The sequence below is a fragment of the Ursus americanus genome, chromosome 28 (genome assembly GCF_024610735.1).
Source record: "Ursus americanus isolate L20-20 chromosome 28, mUrsAme1.1.p, whole genome shotgun sequence".
Classification (NCBI taxonomy): Eukaryota; Metazoa; Chordata; class Mammalia; order Carnivora; family Ursidae; genus Ursus; species Ursus americanus.
This window is the reverse complement of record NC_142154.1, coordinates 734,146-746,448: the sequence shown is the minus strand read 5'-3', so window position 1 is coordinate 746,448 and position 12,303 is coordinate 734,146. Positions and strand designations below refer to the sequence as shown.

General features: G+C 64.0%; 1 protein-coding gene and 1 non-coding gene across 3 annotated transcripts in view; both read left to right on the top strand.

Annotated features, from left to right (window-relative positions):
* The window catches only part of RASGRF1 (Ras protein specific guanine nucleotide releasing factor 1), a 95,558-nt gene that overhangs the window by 44,498 nt on the left and 38,757 nt on the right, over positions 1-12,303 (top strand). For both annotated transcript variants that reach the window (XM_045804467.2, XM_087856575.1), the window contains exons 7-12: positions 928-1,121; positions 1,328-1,437; positions 4,433-4,551; positions 6,202-6,362; positions 9,507-9,570; positions 11,298-11,434. In XM_045804467.2, coding sequence (XP_045660423.2) covers positions 928-1,121; positions 1,328-1,437; positions 4,433-4,551; positions 6,202-6,362; positions 9,507-9,570; positions 11,298-11,434 — 785 coding nt within the window. The remainder of the gene's footprint in view (positions 1-927; positions 1,122-1,327; positions 1,438-4,432; positions 4,552-6,201; positions 6,363-9,506; positions 9,571-11,297; positions 11,435-12,303) is intronic.
* Positions 6,876-7,036, top strand: LOC123796885 (U1 spliceosomal RNA). Its single transcript, XR_006780828.2, has one exon. It is a non-coding gene; the product is annotated as a U1 spliceosomal RNA (small nuclear RNA).

The following is a 12,303-nucleotide window of genomic DNA, read 5'->3' as shown; positions in this document are numbered from 1 at the left end:
CCCTACCCAGGAGCTCCGGTTCCGGGTCTTTCCTTTCTTAACGGGGTTTGTAAGCCTCGGGCTCCATGGGCCCACCCCACCCATCACGTGTTGAAGGATGAGTTTGGGGAGATTGGTTGGGCTCTGGGGGGCTGAAAGGGCAGGAGGACCCTGGGGCTGCAGGGTGGATAGGGGCAGATGTCCAGAAGGGCAGGTGAGGATGGACGGAGGGACAGACGGCTAAAAAAACCAGACTCAGGAGGGTGTGAGGTGTGGCGGGAAGACTGGAATAGGGAGTCAGGAGACCTGGTTCCAGGCCCGCTGCGGACTCACCTTGTGACCTCAGTCATCACCGCTGTCACAGGGGGGACACTCTGGGAGGCAGGCCTCTTGGGGAGCCCTCCATGTGACCCAGTGAGGGAGCCAGTGCAGGGGGCAGTGGGGGCACAACACAGTTACACCGGGGGCGTCATTGGACCCCTGGGAAACTCTGGAACTGGAGCTGGGCCGGCCCCTCAGAGGTGTCATGGGTGAGGCTGGGGGCGGTCCTTTACACTCCCAGCTGGGCCCGGCACGGGGTGGGGCGTGGCCTGTGCACGAGGCAGCCTCCCTCCACGGAGAGTGGTTCCTGGCAGGGAGGACCCAGCTGGGAGCCCACGGGGAGTGCCCGCGGCCCGGAGGGGTGGGGGCCACGGCAGCACCCTCTGCACCTGCTGTCGGGGGGCCTCTGACACACGGGGGCCAGACTGGACGGGCCGGTCTCTACAACTGTGATTCTGCTGGGGCCCGCCCCTCTGGCCCTGGAGGGGGCAGGGGTGCCGGCGTCCCCCCCCACCACCAGGGCTCCCCGGGGTGGGGGTCGGGGGGCTCCTCGGGGTGATGCTCCCTTGGGCCGTGCTCCCCGGGGAGGGGTCGGAGACAGCCCCCGCTGAGCGCCCTCCTTTGCAGCGGACCTGTTCGACATCCTGCTGCCCATGCTGAACATCTACCAGGAGTTCGTGCGCAATCACCAGTACAGCCTGCAGATCCTGGCGCACTGCAAGCAGAACCGCGACTTCGACAAGCTGCTGAAGCACTACGAGGCCAAGCCCGACTGCGAGGAGCGCACGCTGGAGACCTTCCTCACCTACCCCATGTTCCAGGTGGCGCCCTGCCCGGTGCTGGGGGGCCGCGGGGCGCCCCTGGTCCTGAGCTTGCCCGCCCAGCCTCCGGCTCCTCCCGGCTCTGGTCCCAGACGGCCCAGCTCCAGGGGTCCTCCCAGCTGACGGCCATTCTCTGCCTCCCCCTCTCTCTTCCTGTCCTTCTGTGCTGCTACTCCGTCCCTCCGTCTGTCTCCACCCCGCCCCAGATCCCCAGGTACATCCTGACGCTGCATGAGCTCCTGGCGCACACCCCGCACGAGCACGTGGAGCGCAACAGCCTGGACTACGCCAAGTCCAAACTGGAGGAGCTGTCCAGGTGAGCCTGGCCTCTGGGCGCCCCCACCCTGGCCAAGTCCAAACTGGAGGAGCTGTCCAGATGAGCCTGGCTTCTGGGCGCCCCCACCCTGGCCAAGTCCAAACTGGAGGAGCTGTCCAGGTGAGCCTGGCCTCTGGGCGCCCCCACCCCTGGCCAGGCCCCAGGCCGGGGCTGAGGATGCCCCACCGGGAGTTTCAGCCCCAGCTGGTAAGAGCTGGTGTTCAGGTTAGGATTCGGAGGCAGGGGCTCAGCCATCGGCAGCGGGAAGCAGAGCCCCACGAGCAGACGCTGATGGCTCAAGCCCAGGTGGGCATCGGGCAGGACGGCGCGGGTGGTGGGCACCGGGCACGGGGGGCTCGTAGAAGGACACTCACAGGGGCCGTTCCCTCTGTCCTCCAGTGGGACTGTGTCCACCCTGTGGCTCCACATGCCCGAGACTCTGGCCAGCAGCCTGTGGTGTCACTGGGGACAGGAGCTGGGGGCCTCCGGTCGGGGCCCCACACCTGCCCCCTCCGAGTCTCCAGAGCCCAGGGGAGCTTTCCCTCTGTAAGCTAAGCAGCCGAGGGGCCCAGGTGGAGGAGCGGGCTGTGCTCCCAGGACCCTGGGGGAGAGGGATGGGGTCTCAGGCCAAACACCTGGGCACCCAGGTGCCTCCCAGCACCCCAGGCGTCACCCAGACGGATATGGTGGCCAGCGGCAGACGGCCATGGGTGAGGCGGAGGCTCAGATTCCAGGGGCATTTTGAAGGTGGAACCGGCAGGAGTGTCTGGCAGGTTAGATGGAGGGACAGAGACTAGAGGGGGTTGCAGGGTCTTAGGCTGAGCAGCCAGAAGGGTGGAGGAAAGTCAGGAGGGGCCGTTTGAGGGGAGTCCTTCCTGTTGCGAGGACTGGAGCTAGACAGCAGTGGCAGAGGTGGCCGGAGTGGAGCAGGGCATGGAGGTCAGGGGAGCGAGACACCAGGGGTCATCACGAGACTGGTGAGACGACCCTGGGGGCTCCACCGTGTGGGAGCCAGACGTGAGGAGGGGCCCTATGCCCAGAGACAGGGTGCCAGAAGGTACGAAGGAGGGTCGACCCACCACAGCCCTGCCCGGTGGCCCTAAGAGGCGTCCCCGGGTCCGCAAGGGGCAGCCGGTCAGGCCTTGGCTCCCCCTGGGCAGAGGGAGGACCGCTGGCCCAGGGCAGGGCAAGCGTGTTAGCAGGTCGTGATTGCCGACTCACGAAACCTCTGTCCTTTCGAGTCCCAAGGAGCCAAATCCTGCACACTCTTCCCCAAGGAGAAGGCCGGGGGCCCCTGTGAGGCAGTGAGGCTCTCGTCACCCTGGGGCGCCCTGTCCTAGCGCCCAACGTGCTTGACCTGAGACCCTGATTCCCATCTCCCGGGGTCCTGGGCATCCCACCCCGTCACCCGCACCTGCCCCAGAGCTCAGCCCTAATGCACAGGGGGGGCTTTCCTGTCTTTGCACCATCAGCCCTTCCCCCTCCCCGCCCACAGGGGGGCCACAAGAGCTTCCAGCCCCCCAGCTGTGCTCACACGCCCACCTCCCTGGGACTGGCTCCCACCCGCCTCTGGGCCTGCCCCTCTGTCCTCCTGACCCCCACCGCCAGGCGCCCTGAGCACCGGCTCCACTTCCAGCTCCCCATGTACATGAGCCCCAGCTGCGCGTGCAGCCTGGTCCCCGACGCAGACCCCAGCCCGCGGCTGGCATGGTCTCAGCAGCAGCAGGCCACGCGGGTCTCACAGCCAAACCAGGTTCGCTGCTTTGGAATCCCTCCCACACTTTCACGAACGACAGCCCTCCTGGGGAGAATCCCCACCAGCAGGCGGATGGTTCCCATCGCCCGTGGCTGCTTCCTGGGTCCCACGTCCCTCCCAGAGGCGGGCTGGGGCCTGGGCTCTGAGGACAGTATCGCTGGGGGTGCCGAGGCCCCATCGCGAAGCCCGGGTCCCATAGCCAGAAGAAACAACAGATAAAAATAATGTCTAAGTTACAGCACGCTGATCGCTGCTCTTCACGGAAGCACCCGCCGTGCGCCAGACGTCGGTTATCTCCCATCTTCGCCCCCAGATCCCACAGGTGGGGAGACTGAGGGCCAGAGACGTAATTGCTCAGGGTGCCGATTCCACCAGCGTACACCCGGCCTGACAGGTGTCCCCTCCCGTTGTCCTGGGGTTTGAGCTGGGTAACGTCCCTGCGGAAACTGCCAGCCCTTAACTTGTGGAATCAGCCTCTCCTGGAGCAGGCGGGGCACTTCTTCCAGACCCCCCCAAAATTACTCATCATCTTCCTGACCCCTGGAAATCCAGGCGCCTCTTCCCCAACCCCCTTTTATTTAAAAGTAGGTAGATGGCGCCACCTGCTGGAAAAGAGGAGTGTTGCGGCAGTCAGAACAGGACAGAGCTGTCCGTAGTCTCAGGGGCATGCTGTGGCCTGCTTCCCTCCTGTGAAAGTAAACTGAAGTTAGTCTGTCCCTGAGCCAGCTGGATTGCCAGCGCTCCAAACTCAGCCATTCCAGAACCCAAACAGCGTTAAGGAAACAACCACATAACAAGCATTCAAGGAGCAGAAACAGCAAGTGCAAAGGCCCAGGGGCAGAGATAAATTGGTTTGTTGATGGAAATAAGACCAGTAGTGGGATAAGGGGCAGAGTAATGAACAAAGGATGTTTTCTGAGCTCCCGTCTTCCTCCCCATGCTGCCATTCTGTTGCACATGGCTCAGACTCTCACATCAGACACACCTGCTTCCTAACTGCTAACCTCCATTTCCTTTTCCCTGAAATAACGCCTGCTTCCTTGAGTTTCCAGAAGAAGAAAATGAGACCACACTTGCCTGTAGAGTGTCCAGCACACAGTGGGTGTTCAATAAATGCAGGCCGTCTCCCCTTCGTGACTGCAGGCTCCGAGAATCCTAGGAGCCAGGCTTTCCCGCTGGGTCTGGCCAGAGGCCTGGCTTCCCCTCCTGCTGCCTCTGACTTATTTCCCGTGCCCGCAGGATAATGCATGACGAAGTGAGCGAGACGGAGAACATCCGGAAGAACCTCGCCATCGAGCGCATGATTATCGAGGGCTGCGAGATCCTGCTGGACACCAGCCAGACCTTCGTGAGACAAGGTACGCACCCCCACCCAGTCCCGGCTGGCCCCACCGCGGGGGCAGGCGGCCCCCGGGACCCCTCCAGTGTCGTGCCTGCGGAGTGCCCTGGGGCCGTTGCAGGGCTGTGGGCGTCGTGTCCACGTACAGGTGCTGTGGGCCTGCGCGGCTTCCTTCCCTCCAGAGATGTCTGTCTTCTTCTTCCCAGACGGCCTGGCCTATCTGTCGTGCACCCTAGTAAATGCCGACTTGTGTTTTGGGGGAGACAGTAGGGAGCGAGGACGAGGACAGACAGACGGGCCCCTGGATCACAAGCATTTCTGGTGGTGTGGCTCAGTCCCTCTGTCCTCTGCCCATCATCCTTGGCCCCTGGGGATCCGCATCCAGGAGGCACAGCCCCCGTGGGGGCGGGGAGGGGCTGGCCGCCCACGCGGAGACGCCAGGGCTTCAATGCACCTGAGGGCTGCCCCACCCAGAGCCCGCGTTCTGTGGGCAGTGGCCTCTGCTTGCATGCCCAGAGGTCTTTCTATCAGGCCCTGGGACTCTCTGACCAGAAGAAAGACTTGCTAGGCCCTCCTCCAGCTTGGGCAGCCGGCTCTGCGTGCGTCCTCCACTTGGAGTTTTGCTCTGAGCCCCCGCGTGGCCCCCGTGCCCTTCCCCAGGCTCAGCCTACTTGCCTGACCCCTGCGCCTGCGCTGGAAACGCCCAAAGACGGACCCCTCCTGGCACAGGCAGTGTCCGCACAGGCCAGGAATGTGCCCCGTTCCCCAAGCAGAGTGTTTCCTCCCCTCCCGTGGGGCCACGCTGGCCTGGAACCAGGCAGGGGGATCCCGAAAGCCCTTTCTCACTCGTTAGTCATGCATCCAACACTAGCGCCTGCCTCATTTGTGGGGGGCCCACGCTGGGCTCCGGGAATTCCTCGAGACAAGACCTGCCCCACCCTCTGGAAGCAGACTGTGCAGGGGGCAGGGAGTCATGGGTAGACCGACGCAGGGCAGGGGTCCAGGCAGGGATGGACGTGGGCGGGAGGCAGAGCGGGTGGGGGCAGTCAGGGAGGGCTTCCTGGGAGGGAAGGACAAGTAGGAGCTCATGGGCTGGAAAGGAAGGGCTTTCCCGCCCAGGGGGTGGGGGGCGCTCAGAGAGCCACGGTAATGAGCTAGAGAGAGGGCAGCCGAGGAGGGGAACGGTGCAGGAGGGGGCGTGCGTGTGCCTGACCCCGGAGGCCTCGTGTAGGTGGGAAAGCAAGCGTGTGGCGTGTGTGTGAGGGGCGGGGCCAGCGCAGGGGCGGCAAGTGGCTTCATCCTGGCTCCTGCTGCCAGCACGCAGTGTCCGGGATGGGGCTCCGTCTGGCTCCGTGGCCAGCACACCATGCCCGATTGGTTAGGTCTGTGCGCCACGGGCCGCGGGGCTATGCATGGTGCTGACCCATCTGGGCCAGCGCCAGCTCCCCACGTGTGCTGCCCCCCAGAACCCAGCCCAGCCCTGCGTGCCCGCCACATGGGCCCTGCCCTGGAGGGCTCCTCCGTCTGCCAGGGCCCTGGCCGGGGGGCGGGGGGGGGGGTCCTGCCTAGAGCACCTGCTGCCAGGAACCTGGACTCCCTGGTCCCAGCGTTGGGCCAGAGGCGAGCATGGCCCTGGGAGCTGGGCTCAGGGTCTGTCCTCCACCCACAGGCTCCCTCATCCAGGTGCCCATGTCTGAGAAGGGCAAGATCACCCGGGGCCGCCTGGGGTCTCTGTCGCTGAAGAAGGAGGGCGAGCGGCAGTGTTTCCTGTTCTCCAAGCATCTGATTATCTGCACCAGAGGCTCCGGTGGGAAACTCCACCTGACCAAGGTGAGGGCCGCTCGGGCTGGGCTCGCGGGGGCTCGCGGCAGGCAGTGCCCTGACCCGGGGCCCGGACAGCGCGCAAGGCCTCAGAGACACGGGAGTGCACACGCGTGTGCTGGTTTGACAGGCGGGCTGGAGTGAGCTGGCTGCAGACAGTTCTGGAGAGATCGTGGGGAATGGGAGGGTGAGTGGTGTCGGGACCCCCAAAGGGGCCGCAACCGCTGGTGCCGGGCAGAGGAGCCGCGGGTCCAACAAAGCCTTGAGGGTGCACCTTTGTGTGTGTGTGTGCGCACACGCGTGTGCGAGGCTGCACGGGAGGGCCGGGCTGAGACAGCACCAGACCCTTTCCCTGGCCTCCACGCGGAAGGCGTTCAGACGGCCGCTCCCAGGGTGTCTCCGGCACCACGGCACCCGCAGGCCGCGGAGGGGCTCAGGCACAGGTCCGGTCCTGAGGACCTCGCGAACCCACACGAGACCCCACACACTCAGCTAACTGGCCCATTCCAAAAGGGAAGGGGAACATTTACCCGACAGGAGAGATCCCACAACCACGAAGCTGGTTTGCCCAGGTCGAGGCTTCTCCGTGCCCTCTGGATGGCAGACCCCTGCGATTTCCCCAAATGCGGGAAACTCGACTGCATCATTGGTGGTGGGGGGAGGGGGTTGCACTCCACCTTCCCCCAGACTGATGGTCAAAAAGGAAGGAAGTGAAAGGGAATCGGCACCTCAAATCCCCCCGCTCCTTCACAGACCGCAGGGCCTTGGCTCCTGCCGTCCGCGTCTTTCTGCCCTGGAGGACCGTCCTCACGTCTGCTCAAACACCACGGGCCGTACATAAGGTGCCCTCCGGGCAGAGTCTCCTGGTCCCCAGCTTGGCACACAGCTTATCTCACAGCTCTGAGTTCAGGCCCTGTCCCTGTCTCGGCCTCCGTTCCCCATTGGCAGCACAGGGGTAACCGTCCCCAGCAGGGCCTCTGCGGGGACGCAGGCGGCTGGCGTCCAGTCGAGGCGAAGCAGGTGTGCCTGTGGGCACGGTCTCCCCCGCAAGCGTGTTTCGGCGGACCTGGCGTCTGAATAGGGTGCGTCCCAGAAAGGGCCGGAAGGTGCCAGAGCATCAGGCGGACCCCGGATGCCTGGCCCGTAACGTCCCGCGAGCTGCTGCGAGGTCAAGCGGTGTCGTCGGGGAAAGTACTCACGTGAGCCTGTTGACAAATTAGCGGGTGGGCCGCGCGAGCGGAAATTAGTTCACAGCGAGTACTCCGGTGTCGACCAGACTACAGATCAGGGAGCGCTCTCCGTATTTATCAGCTTCGGGGTTTCTGCCGCGAGGCTCTGTCTCAGGGCAGGAGGGACGTCCCCCGGCAGACAGTGGTCAGTGCGGCAGGTCGAGCGCAGCCTGAGTCTGAAAGCACGTGTTTTTCTGTTTGTGGGTTTTCTCTTACTTCGGCCAGAGGTGGGGGGTGTTTGAGCTCCTGAAGTCCCTTAGCGTAAAGAACACGGAAGTGCTGCTCCAACTGGCGGGCCCCCACCAAGCCTCGGTTTACACACCGCACCACGGGAGTGAAAACACCTGCTTCACCTGTTGTGAGGATTAAGGGAGTGGGTGCAAAGCACGAGCCCAGCACCTGGGACGCGGTACGAGCTCGGCAGGTGCAGGTGTCATCACGCTTGACGCCGTCGTCATGAACGTCACGATAACGGCGGCGAGGCTGGCACACTGATTACCGCGGCCGGGCGCCGTCTTTATGCACTTGATGTGCCCCCACCTGCTAGAACCACCCGCTGAAGCAGACACTGTTGCTTCCCCGTCTGTAAGAGGCGTCTAGAAGCCCGCCAGTGGCTGAGCGGGGATTTGAACCTAGGCGGGCCGTCTGGCTCCAGGGTCTGTGCTCCGAAACTGCAGGCTGAAAGGCCGCTTCCCAACGCCCTGGGACACACCTGCAAGATTTAAAACCACCGCAAGGTCTTCGGAAGGAAGAAGCTGTCAGAGCAACGCGGGGCTTTGCGGGTTGTCAAGGCTGAGGGCTCGCCGAGGCTGCTGAAGAGCAAAGCAAGAAGCAAGACCCAGGATTGGGGCACCTGGACGCCCCTGCAGGCCCGCTCTCCCTCCCGGGGGCAGCCTGCCCTGCAAGCACCACGGCTGGGTCTCTGCTGCCGTCAGTTCTTACGTTACGTATCCACGCCGCATGACGAGTTACCCCCAGACGGAGTGGCTCATGGCAGTCGTGGTCTCACAGAGGCCGAGCCCGGCGGCCTGGAGCTCCTGGGCTGGGTGGCAGGGGGTGGGGGTCTCGGGGTGGCGCCCAGGCCCAGGGGCTGCACCAGCCTTCCCAGGGTGGCCTCCCCACGTGGCAGTTGGCTTCCCCCAGAACACGTGGTCCGAGGGACCCCCAGAGAGCAAGCAGGAGGTGCACGCCATCCGAGAAGCAGGCCGCCAGCCCGGCCCGCACTCGAGGGGGAGGAAAGCCAACCTCAGCTTCCGAGGGGCGTGGGGTATCGACATCTTCCACCCCCCACGGTCGTGGGTCACTGTTCCTCACTACAGTGTCGGAGCGTCTCACGCCCAGGAGCTGCTCCCACACTCGAGGAGGGGAGGCGCTTTGCCAGGTGTCCCTCGGAACTGGTAGCCAGCCAGTGACTTGGGCGAGGTCAGGCCTCTAGGCTCTGCCCGACCCAGCACTAGCGACCAGGTGACCTCGGGCGAGACCCCTCACCGGATCTCATCCTTTACCTGTAAAATCAGAACAGGACCCATGACGCATCCGGTCAACTGTCCTGTGTCCCCACTGGTAACGTGAAGTCGAGGCCCAGACTTGGGGGGGGGCGGACTGTGCAGGTTTAGCCGCCCCCCCCCCCCGCAGCTGTCCCTTGACCCGACTGTGCAGGTTTAGCCCCCCCCCCCCCGCAGATGTCCCTTGACCCTCATTCGGGGGAAGCCCATGTGAGACGGTCCCACCTGATCCATTTCATGGGGCTTCTTACGTGAGGATAATGTCCTTCGACACGAAAACCACGATACCCACGGGGAACACGACACACGCACACACGTGTGCATACGCGTCACACCTGTACGGCCACGTCCCACCCCATACACGCGGCTCTGCCCCCGCGCGTCCCTGCTGACTCGAGGTGGCCCCTGCTGTCTTTCAGAACGGGGTCATCTCCCTCATCGACTGCACCCTGCTGGAGGACCCAGAGAGCACGGAGGAAGACGGTAGGTGTGCGAGCTGCTCGCGAGCCTGCGTGCACTCTGCCGACACCTGCTCGCCCCGGCCCGTCTTGTTGTGGGGAAGGGAGGGCACTGAGGTACGGCGGTCAGAGTGCCCAGCAAGGCCAGCCGGCAGGTGGGAGCCCCCATCCACCGTCCGGTTCCCTCCACGCTTCTCGGGCCCCTGGACGTGGTGGCCCCGCTCGGTTTGGGGGTCACAGCCCCTCCGTGAGCACCCATCATTCACGTGGCCAGGGGTTCCATGCACAGTGGCTCCCCTGGGTCATGTGGAAAGGGCCAGGGCGTCACGGCTCTGTCCTCCAGTGAGAGGGGGACTAGTGGGGAGGTGGGAGGTGAGCTGGTGTGGGGGGTTCTGTGGAATTTCCCTGCCCGGGCGTCACTGGGGAATGTGCTCATTATTTTAAGTGGGGGGGGGGGTAGAGTCACTATTGTTGTTTATCGGGCTGACGTTGGTCCTCGTGTCCCTTCTGCCCCCCCACCCTACCTGGGGGAGGACCCCAACAGGACTCTGCATCTTTGCCCTTCCCCAGACTGGGGTGCCTCAGAGCAGGGCTGCGTCTGAACCACCTCAGATCACGGGGTTTGTGGGAGGCGTGGGGCTCCGTCCACACTCACACACACACGTTCCCGGTCAACCTTTCCTGCCCCTGCCCTGGGAGCCGGGCCATGCAGCCCCCAAGGGAAGGACAAACGTGTAACATCTACCTGGAGGGCTCTTGGTGGCCTGACCTGCTCTAATCTTGGCCACAGCTGGGCCACGGAAAAGCCCAGACTCAAGCGGAAGGGTCAGGCCCCAAAGCCCTTTTCCCTCCAGGGCCAAGGGAGGTGGAGGCCCGGCCCCACATGTTCCCCACTCAGCACCCTCACACGCAGACACCCCACTTCTCTGAGCAGCCAGCACCGTCCCATCCCTGAGCCACCCCAGAGCAGGGGGTCCTGTGCCCAGCAGAGACCCTGAAACTCTCGAGTGTCAGAACTGGAAGGGTGGTGTCCCAGAGAGGTCACATCCTCTGTGCACAGGAGGACGTCTGCAGCCAGAGCGGAAAGGGCACCCCCAAGGTCACGTAGTCAGCGACGGCAGAGCAGAGCCCCACTCGCTGTACCCCCCAGTTAACGCGGGCACCCTGAAAGGCATCCATACACCGTGCTCTTAGCCTCCCCAGTAAACAGCTTCCAAGAGCTCCAGGAAGTTCTCAGGTTGGAAACAGTAACAAAAATACCCAGAACATACTTTGGCTTTGGGGGGCTCTACGCTGAGCTGAATGTCCAGTCCGGCCCCTAAACGTTGACGAGCTGAGGTTCCCCTTCTGGCCCCGGTATGACCGGGGGGGTGGGGTGGGCAGGCCCAGCATGAAGCTGGTTCTAGTTCTGGCTTCACCGCGGCTGCCGCGTCTCCGGGATGTCCTCGCCCGGGACCTCAGCTGCCCGTTGGTGAAATGAGGGCAGAGGCCGACCCCCCCCCACCCCCGGCTCTGCCGCTGGGCAGCCCCATGTGGTCCTGAGCGACTTCTCATTCCAAGCCTTTGCTCATCTCTGGAGTGGGGGCTCCTCACCGTGGGCAGAGGGGGTGTTCTGCCGGTAGCGAGGGGCCCGGTGCCTGGCCGCTGCGGGGCCTTCTCCCGCGGGTGAGATGGCGAGGGCATCGTTAAGATGTTTCCCAGCTTAGAAAGGGCCCCGCTCATTCTGCTAACTCCATGTTTTGCAACTGGAAGCCAAAGGATCCAACCAAGACATAGACCACTTGGATTTTAAGATCGGGGTTGAGCCCAAGGATTCCCCGCCTTTCACGGTCATCCTCGTGGCCTCGTCCAGACAGGAGAAGGCGGCGTGGACCAGTGACATCAGCCAGGTCAGTGGGATCACCTGTTCCTGGAAGCATGCGGTCCCTTCCTGCCTGAGCTCTTGGGGCCCTGGGGACAGGGTTCTAACGGAAAAGACGCAAGTGTCCTCCGGGTCCAGCCCCGGCCAAGGCTGAGGCCAGCTGTCCCCTCCTGTTGGCAGAGTCTGGGTGGGGAACTCCTTGCAGCTGGAATCATATCCTACAGTGAATTTTTAAAACTCCAGATGCTTGAGCTCCGCTGGGGCTCCCTACAGACTTCCTAGATGCAAATTTCGGGCACGAAGCCTGGGAATCCACCTTTTAGCACGAATGCCCCAGGACATTGGCACGCACAGAAAAGCCTGCACAGCACCATGCTAGGATGCTGGACATCACAGAGCTTGGAGAGGCAGGAAGGGCCCTGCAAGGCCTAGTGTGAGCTACGCAGAGAGAAGGCTTCGCCTCGGTCTTTGCCTGCGCACGCGTTAGGGTGGTACGCGCCTCTGGGGCAGCACGCACGGGAGGCACAGACCTCCCAGGGACCGGTAAGCAGACCCAGAGGGCTGGGGGCTCTTGTGGGACCAGGGCGGAGACGTGAGTCTGGAAGAGGCTGTCCGTGGCCCCGGAGAGAGACACAGGCCTCTCTCTGAGTTAGCGCAGCCCTGTCCCCTCGCAGAAGAGCTCCATCTGCCTGCGGCGTGCCCTCTGCACCCTGGGTGATCGTGCAGGGGAGCAGCGGATGGTGGGAGAAAGAGGACAGCAAAGCTGGGATCCCCCCCAACCGGGCCGCGAGGCCTGGGGCAGAAGCTCTGCTCCATCTAATGGTGGGCCCCACTCCCTGGTTTTTTATGCCCAGACCACCCGCTCCCCCAACCTTCTGGCCTGCCTGCCCGTCTGGA